This window comes from Carya illinoinensis, chromosome 2 (genome assembly GCF_018687715.1).
Source record: "Carya illinoinensis cultivar Pawnee chromosome 2, C.illinoinensisPawnee_v1, whole genome shotgun sequence".
In the NCBI taxonomy this organism is placed as follows: domain Eukaryota; kingdom Viridiplantae; phylum Streptophyta; class Magnoliopsida; order Fagales; family Juglandaceae; genus Carya; species Carya illinoinensis.
In genome coordinates, this window is record NC_056753.1 from 27,759,250 (window position 1) to 27,768,423 (window position 9,174).

Below are 9,174 nucleotides of genomic sequence, written 5' to 3' on the forward strand. Positions count from 1 at the left end.
TAATAATAATATTAGAGAACCTGATATTGTTGTTATCTTAACCACTGGTTTTACTGGAATGATCCGTAATTGGTGGGATAAACACCTTTTTTCCGGAGACCAGAGAAGCAATCCAACATGCCGTCAAAAAAGATGACAATGGACTTCCTGTTTTTGATCCCTCTATTAACTCTACTCCTTTCGATGGTGTTAATACCTTAATCTATACTATTATTAAGCACTTTATTGGTACTCCTTCTAATATTACAAATCGTGTTTCTGATTATTTAAATAATCTGCGATGCCATCAAATGTCTGATTACAGATGGTATCAAGATGTTTTTACCTCCAGAGTAATGCTTCGGGACGACAGTCAGAAGCCTTACTGGAAGGAAAAATTCATCGATGGTTTACCTCATCTTTTTGCTCTCAAAGTCAAGGATGAACTCACTGATACCTCAGGGTTTCTTAAGTATGATAATTTCACTTATGGTGATATTTTCAGCGTAATTAAGAAGCTGGGTATTAGTATGTGTAATGATCAACGTATGCTTCGTCAACAGTTAAAAAATAGTAAGACAGCCAAGTATGAAATGGGAACATTTTGTGAACAGTATGGCCTTCCTCCTATTGCTCCTTCTAGACGAAAGTCCAAGCAGTTTAAATAGTTTTCCAAACCTCGTGGTGGTTACAGGAGAAAATCCCGTGATGATTTTTACAAAAAATCACCTACCAAGAAATCCTTTCCTAAAAAGAAGAATTTTCAAAATGCTTCAGAAGGAAAATGCTTTAATTGTAGGAAGAAGGGACATTTTGCTGATAAATGTACCCAGAAACCTAACAAATTCAAAAATAAGCTTAATGCGTTGAATATTAGTGTCATTGATCAAGAAGAATTATTCCAACTCATGGAAATGAAAGCTTCTTCCTCTAACATGAGTGAATTCAGTTCTAGTGATTCAGAATATCACTCAGAAACTAAATCTTCTGATTCTCCCATTATTAAGCTTGGTTGTAACTACACTGACTCTTGTTGCAAACCTACAGGAAAAACAATTAATGTTTTATCCAAAGGTGAAGAATAAGAAAATCTTTTATTAACTATGATTTCACAAATTCAGGATCCAGAGCTTAAACAAGAATACCTTCTTAAGCTCAAGAAGACACTGACTCATCCTGAGTCAGAGCCTCCTAAACAAAGGGTCAATTTTCAAGAAACTTCAGAAAGGTTTCAGAAGAAAAAACCTAAAGAAGTTTCCACCCAAGATTTACAAAATGAAATAAATCTAATCAAAAAAGAGATTATTGAACTCAAGACTGAGGTCAATAAACTCAAATATTCAAACTCTGCTTTACAGCAAAAGCTTTTATGTGTTAAAATTGATAAACAGTTTGATCATAACATCCCTTCTGATGATGAGCAGCCTTCTAGTTCTGAGAAAACTGAAGAGAAATCTTCAGAAAATCAGATTGCTTTAATTCGCCATTCCATTCCCCCCAAATGGTTTTCACGTGTTAACATTATCATTGCTCATGATTTCAAATTCTCTGTTATTGCTATGATTGATTCCGAATCGGATATGAATTGTATCCAAGAAGGATTAGTTCCCAGTAGATATTATGAAAAATCTACTGAAAAGCTATCTGCGGCAAATGGATCTAAGATGAAGATCAATTATGAGTTAAGCAATGCTCATGTTTGCCAAGATAATGTTTGCTTCAAAATCTCTTCTGTTTTAGTCCGAAATATGTCTGATAAAGTCATATTCGGAATCCCTTTTATCTCTGCTTTATATCCTTTTATTTCTGACAAAGATGGTATCACCACTGATCCTTTTGGACAGAAAGTGAAATTTACTTTCGCTACAAAATTCGAAATTGACACTGACAAAAGCTTGAAATCCTTGCTTTTGGCAAAAACCCAGCATTTGAATTCTTTTCAACAGGAAATTAAATACAAAAAGATCTCTGAACATTTGTCTAATCCTTTGCTCCAATCAAAAATTGCTGATTTTAATCAAAGATTAATCTCTGATATTTGTTCTGATCTCTCCAATGCTTTTTGGCATAGGAAAAAACATGTTGTTTCTCTTCCTTATGTTAAGGATTTCTCTGAGAAAAACATTCCCACTAAAGCTCGCCCTACTCAGATGAATAGTGAAATTTTAGAATTCTGTAAACAAGAAATCAAAGAATTGCTTGCTAAAAACATTATTAGACCTAGTAAGTCTCCATGGTCTTGAGCTGCTTTCTATGTCCAAAAAAATGCAGAAATAGAAAGAGATACTCCTCGTCTAGTTATTAATTACAAACCTTTGAACAAAGTCTTAGAGTGAATCAGGTATCCCATCCCTAACAAAAATGACTTAATACAGAGATTAAGTGATGCAGTAGTCTTTTCCAAATTCGACCTTAAGTCAGGATTTTGGCAAATCCAGATCTGTGAGTCAGATAGATACAAAACTGCATTCACTACTCCCCTTGGTCACTATGAGTGGAACGTGATACCCTTTGGCCTAAAAAATGCCCCTAGTGAATTCCAAAATATCATGAATGACATTTTCAATGCCTTCACCCATTTTACCATTGTTTACATTGATGATGTTCTCATATTCTCCAAATCCATTGATGAACACTGGAAACATTTGCAAATGTTTCTTGATATGATCAGAATAAATGGTCTTGTTGTTTCTGCAAAGAAAATCAATTTGTTCCAGACCAAGATTCGTTTCCTTGGTTATGATATTTCAGAAAGCAAAATTAGACCCATCAATCGGGCTATAGAATTTGCTGACAAATTTCCTGATGTCATCACTGATAAAAATCAATTACAAAGATTCCTTGGTTCCCTCAATTATGTTGCTGAATTCTATCAAAACATGAGAAAACAGTGTAAACCATTGTTTGATCGTCTGCATACTAATCCTCCTGTTTGGACAGATATCCATACCAATCTTATTAAGCAAATCAAGGCATATGTCAAAACTCTTCCCTGTCTTGGTATTCCTACTCCTGATTCCTTCAAAATTGTGGAAACAGATGCCTCAGACATAGGTTATGGCGGCATTCTGAAACAAAAAGTTTCACCAGACTCTTCTGAGCAAATTGTTCGTTTCCATTCTGGAATCTAGAACCCTGCACAGCATAATTATAGCACTATTAAGAAGGAAATACTTGCTATAGTATTATGCATATCAAAATTCCAAAGTGATTTATTAAACAAAAAATTCCTATTACGCATTGATTGCATGAGTGCTAAATATGTATTAGAACAAGATGTTCAAAACATTGCATCTAAACATATTTTCGCCAGATGGAAAGCTATTTTAAGTGTTTTTGACTTTGATATTGAGTATATTAAAGGTTCTGATAATTCTATTCCTGATTTCCTTACTCGTGAATTCTTGCAGCAACCATGAGCAAAAAATAAGATAAAGGAAAACAAATTGTCCCCGCCCCACCACCACCTGTTTCAACCAAACCGGCACCTCCTGTGGAAATTGCCAACCGATTTACTACCTTGGGTAGTATATCAAAACCTGCTTCTTTTGCTTCAACTGTTTCAGCTCCATATGATTTATATGCCAAACCTATTGCTTCAGCAACAGCAAGGTCTACTCAATTATTCCTCCCTACTTCAAAAACCCAATACATCAAAAAAATGTATTCTTAGGACGTATTCTACATTGAACCCAATCGATCCATAGACACAGATCCCTACAAAATAGCTACCCGCTATTTTCCCCCCAATTTCCATTGGATCTCGGAGAATCCATCCAAAAATCTTATTCCAGTATCCTGATCCACACTGATTCCTTAACCATTAAACCTATTTATGATAAAACAGATGATTCCAAACTGATTTATCATAGTGCTTATATTCTCAGATTCATCACTGAAGAAGATTGGGGTACACACCCCTCTACTTCCAAAAAACTCCGTGATTCAGAAATTGCTTACAATTATTATGACTACATTGATGCCTGGTTCAGGTTCATGCTTTTCCAGACATCAGATATGTCACATTCGTGGTTTTTTAATTTTGATAAGAATTTCAGAGGAAAAATTCCATTATGGTTCAATAAATGGTGGCACCAATTTGGACTCATTCCGGACATTTTCCCAGAAGAACTCCAACGGGCCTACAAATCCTTTATTCAAGCAATCTCTCCAAAGTTGGATGCATATGAGACTAAATTTCCATACTGCATTCATTTCAGTAAAAGATTCAAACCTCCATGGATCCTAAAATGGTCCTACGAGAAAAATGGTGATATTCTACACAGGTTTGCCTTTGTTAAATGGTGGGACAGATTCCCTCACATGGCAAACATGATCAATACTATTTCTAAAGAGTTTGGTCAAACTACCCTTAATCTGAAAAACTCTGAAAATTTCCCTGCTATTGACCGATCAACGCCTGAATATCCATTAATCCAGGCACCGACCAGTTCGACCACTTCAAAGAAGAAAGCAACTATTTCCTCTTCCCAGAAGTCTGTTCAATCCTCCAAGTCCAAGAAAAAGAATATTTCTACCGGATTAACAAAGAAGGATTTAATTTACCTACTCTAACAATCGCTGAAGGAAGACAGTTCTGACCCAGAATCAGAAGCCTCCTCTGAAGCCTCCTACAGTAACACATTTGGACATGATTCAGAAGACACTCCAAGATTATCTGATGACTGATCCATCATTATTCAGCTGACAGCCAGCTGCCTTGATTCACGGGATTGAATACACTGTTCAATCACGGGTGACATATTTACTGTACCTCTAGTCATGATTGTGTACAGTACCATTTACTTTTACTTTCACTGTATCTCTACTTTAATGATTGTATACAGTACTTCCTTGCTCTATAAAAGGAATGTCTGGCCTCAGCATTAGGCACAACTTATTTTTAGAGCTTCTCCCTCGACTCTAGGTACTACACCCAGAGCCTCTCTTCTCCCTCACCTTCCTTCTCTTCTTCTTCATCCCCAACCTCTCCAGATATTCTTCTGTAATCTTGTTAAAACTTGTTTATTTTAATAAACTTGTTTATATTCAGTATTTATATTTTTCAGTTTTTATTTTCTGCAATCATATTCATATTTATTTCCTACAATCATATTTATATTTCAGTACTGCATACATGCATAGGTTGGCTGAGCCGCAACATATTCTTGCTCACGTTTAATTCTTGCCATTTATCTTTGTGCTTATCTTCCTGCTCTTTTCTCAATTCTTCTTCGGCTCTTTACTTCCGCACTTCCGCTCTTTTCTTGGTATCAGAGCCATCTTTCTGGCTCCTGGTATTTAATAGTTCGTAATTACTTCTTATCATTTCACTTATTTTGTTGTTCTACAAACCAAAGACCGAGCTCCTACTCTGTCTAGTTATCCCCAGACTTGTCAAGAGACCTACTGTCCTGTAAGACCAATTGCTAGGTGAGCGTAGGGCATTTGGACGTCAGGGTGAGATTAGCTTTGAGTGTACCTGAGACTTCTGAGGTGTGAGACACTGTTTTGTTTAAAAACAAAGTAAGTAAAATGTATAGATCTAATTCAACTATTAGTTCCAGTTTCAGGATTGAACCCCCTGATATCATTAATGAGGAAGATTTCTCAGTTGAAGAAACTGATCCTTCTGTTAACTGGAATCAATGGACGATTCCACGTATTCAACCCAGTTCTATCTATCAAACAAGTTGGTTTAAGTTATATATATATATATATATATGTTTCTGCACTAACAAATTTCTGCACTAACATATACATATACATATATATATATATATATTTCACTCATGTTTATACTTTAAAAAAAAAAAAAAATCTTTCTTTTGTGCCTCTTGTTTGCTAAGAAATTAACGGTAATCCTTGTTTGATAATGTATTGGTTTATTTTGCAGACTGGGCATTCTTGCAGATACTTTTGTTAGTATGATCCAGAAATACTACCATATGGTGAGAAGAGAATCAACCGTTTAAAAACCGAAATTCAAAAGATACAATTGGCAATGGATATCCAAACAAGTCGAGATCAATTAGAAATAGAGATTGAGATGCGCAAGAGAAAGTTTGAGAGGGTCATTGTAGTTTTAATTTCAATGTCGTTGGTACTTTGTTTAGCCATGTTTTTTGGGAAGTTCTGAGACAAAATGTAATGTATGAAGTTAATGTCATGTAATCTTTTGGAAAATTACATTTTGGGAAATCTCTTGATGTATAAGTTTGCTTGCTAGAAATTGGAATGATGTAGAAACAGTCTTATGTAAAGGGCTATGAAACTTTTGTCCACAACTTTTGAATGAACTAGCTCAGCTGTGTGCAGCTTTAATATATTGGAAGCACCTGTTTTTTTTTTTTTTTTTTTTTTTTTTTGCAATCTGCTATATCAATTTCTTGCATACAATTGAATATATTTCTCAAGAATTATGTTCTTGATCAGCACATGTCATTGAGTCTACCAATCACCAAAAACATTTTGGTGGGGTCCCTTCCAAAAAATTGTGGTTTCATTACAAAAGTAGCAAACAAAAAAGTGGTCCCTCTCAAAAAATTGTACTTTCATTACAAAACTAGTTCCCAAAAAAAGTGGTCCCTCCTACAATCAACCTCACATGCTTCCAAAAGTACAGCATCTACCAATCACCAAAGTCTTGATGAAGAGCCTCCGTAGTATATCCTTGATCAGTTTTATCCTATGGGGGCATCCCAAAAATGTTAAAAGTGGCAATTCAATTCACTAAAAATATTAATAAAATAACCTATTCAAAAAATGTTACCAAAATATTTTTTTTTACATTACGAGTGAGTTATAAATAGTCTCTCCAGTGCCAAAATAATTCGTAGCAGTTGATGGAGTTGCAAAAAAATATGGCGCATGTGTCCAAACTTGACTTTGTTGATCCTAGCGTTAAAAGTATAATTTGGCAATAAATGAAATAAGAAACAACTAAATAAAATAATTTAGTATACTGCACCCAAAAAAAGTTACCTCAGTTTCATTGTGGTGTAGTCGTCTTTTCGTACTAGATCTCTTAAGACTCTTCTCAACGGGATGTACTTTTCTCTTAGACGGTGGTCTTCCCTTACTCCGTACGACCAACGGACTAAGAACTCTACCTGTTGTCTTCGTTGTGGAAGTATCTGGATCAACTTCTTCTCTAGTATCATGATCAGGCAGACTAGGGTACTGTGTCTTCAACTGTTCTATCTGGCTAATCAATCTAACACAGCTGCTCTCGGCCTTAGAAGCATTGGAACATAGCTCATAGAAGCTATTTTGAATCCTATCGTACCTTTGCGCATCGTCATTGGTACTAGTGTCATAACTACTTTTAACGAAGGTGTATTTTCGCTTAACATCCTTCCTCCACCGGTCCAATATGTATTTTTTCAGTACTGTATATTGGCCTATCTGAGTTAAGATATGGAGGGCGTGCCTGCACAATATACCCCTAAACTCAAATAACTTACAGCTGCATTTCACATCAAGGGGATCTTGTTCAATGTTGACAGTAAAGGTTACACGTTTTACGAAGTCATCACCAACCTGAATCTCATCCACAACTATGAACGTATATCGACTACCCTCACATCCCGACAATGAGGTAGTCAAATATAGGAATCCTCGCAGCTCCTCTTGTACTTCTTTGAGTTTAGCAAGAGTATATGCTTTTTGAAATTGCTTCTCAAGATGATAGCGACTGATGCAAGGGATGTTCGTGTTAAATGAATTAAAGTTAGCAATTTCTTCATTCTCTACCTTCCTCCTGAGGAACGAATCATACTGCTCAACAAATTGTTTCAAAGTTGCTCTAGAGTGAACGTAGTCGTCAAAAAATGCATTCATTCCTTCACTCCGCTGTGTAGTAGACATTCCTGCCCAGAATGTGTCTCTAACATAGGCCGGCACCCAAAAATGCCGATCATTATACAGTGATTCCAACCATGCACTATCATGCAAACCATAGGTTTCTAGCATATTACACTAATGTTCCTCAAATTCATGCTCACTGAAAGAGTCATAAACACACCTATGTAGAATACTCTTGATTTCCCCTTATCGACAATGTGATCCAAACTTCTCAGGAAGCTTTTTCATTATATGCCACAAGCAGAAGCGATGTTTTGAAGTTGGAAACACCCTCGAAATTGCAATTTTCATAGCCTTGTCTTGGTCTGTGATGATTGCATTTGGCGATCGGTTATTCATACACTGCAACCATGACTTAAACAACCACTCAAATGTATATGCATCTTCACTAGATATTAATCCACACCAGAGTAGGATGAACTGCCATGATGGTTCACACCCACAAACGGTGCAAAAGGCATTTTATATGCATTAGTTAGATATGTCGTATCAAATGTAATCACATCCCCGAATGATTCATGTGCAGCTCTACTCCGAGGGTCTGCCCAAAAAACATTTTTTAACCGCATCTCACTGTCAACGTCTATCTTATAATAAAATTCCTGATTTCTTTTTTGCATATCTTCAAAATAGTTACATAGAGCTACACCACCTCCAACCCCGAGGCGAAGTCGTCATGCTTTGTCAATATAGTTTCGACATTCCTTTTTCCCAAATGGTACATTCTCGTAACCCCCTGCCTCAACAACCACAGACTTGAAATTTTTTGATAACTTTATTCCTGTCTCATCATTTATTCATCGACCTTCTTAAAGCATCTGAAATGTCTTGCTTTTCCCGGACTACAAGTGTGTGTGTGATCCAATATCACTTTGGATACAGTATATCCACCTTCATCATTGAATACAGCATTAATCCTAGCCATACACCGCATTTTCACTGTTTGTCTTGGTTTCATAACATTGGTAGCCGTACTTTTTGATGTGCCTCCTCGCGCGCATGCTAAGCAAAACCATCTTACATTCCCATCGTCATCTTGTCTAGAATTCCTTTTGGATATCCCAAACTCCTTCTTCTTACCATACTTCATATAGTAAGCATACACTTCTTCTATAGATGAAAATTTCATTCCAACCGTAGGTTCTTCAACATTTTCATCACCTCCAATCTGCTCATCAATTCCTATCTCATCACACTCATTATCTGAATATTCCATATCATCATCCATTGCAACGTTCGAATTATCTACAAAAACACCATAAACTTGTTTGAAAAAATAAGCAAAAATAGTTTTAAAAATAGTTTTATCATTTTAAGTTGATTCAAAGA

General features: G+C 35.9%; 1 protein-coding gene across 1 annotated transcript; it reads right to left on the reverse strand.

The window, feature by feature from the left end:
• Positions 1-4,550: 4,550 nt before the first annotated feature.
• On the reverse strand, positions 4,551-7,953 carry LOC122301850 (protein FAR-RED ELONGATED HYPOCOTYL 3-like). The gene is made up of 2 exons (XM_043113216.1): positions 6,964-7,953; positions 4,551-4,610 (listed from the first exon to the last, which is right to left on the reverse strand). Exons 1-2 carry the CDS (start codon positions 7,951-7,953, stop codon positions 4,551-4,553), a joined length of 1,050 nt encoding a protein of 349 aa, XP_042969150.1.
• Positions 7,954-9,174: the final 1,221 nt, after the last annotated feature.

What these genes read in the sequence shown, in the direction of transcription:
- LOC122301850 (XM_043113216.1), bottom strand. Translation starts at nt 7,953, where the DNA reads ATGCTAGAAACCTATGGTTTGCATGATAGTGCATGGTTGGAATCACTG. An exon ending in TACACCACAATGAAACTGAG is followed by an intron (nt 4,611 to 6,963) that starts GTAACTTTTTTT and finishes GTGTTACTGTAG; the next exon opens with GAGGCTTCAGAGGAGGCTTC.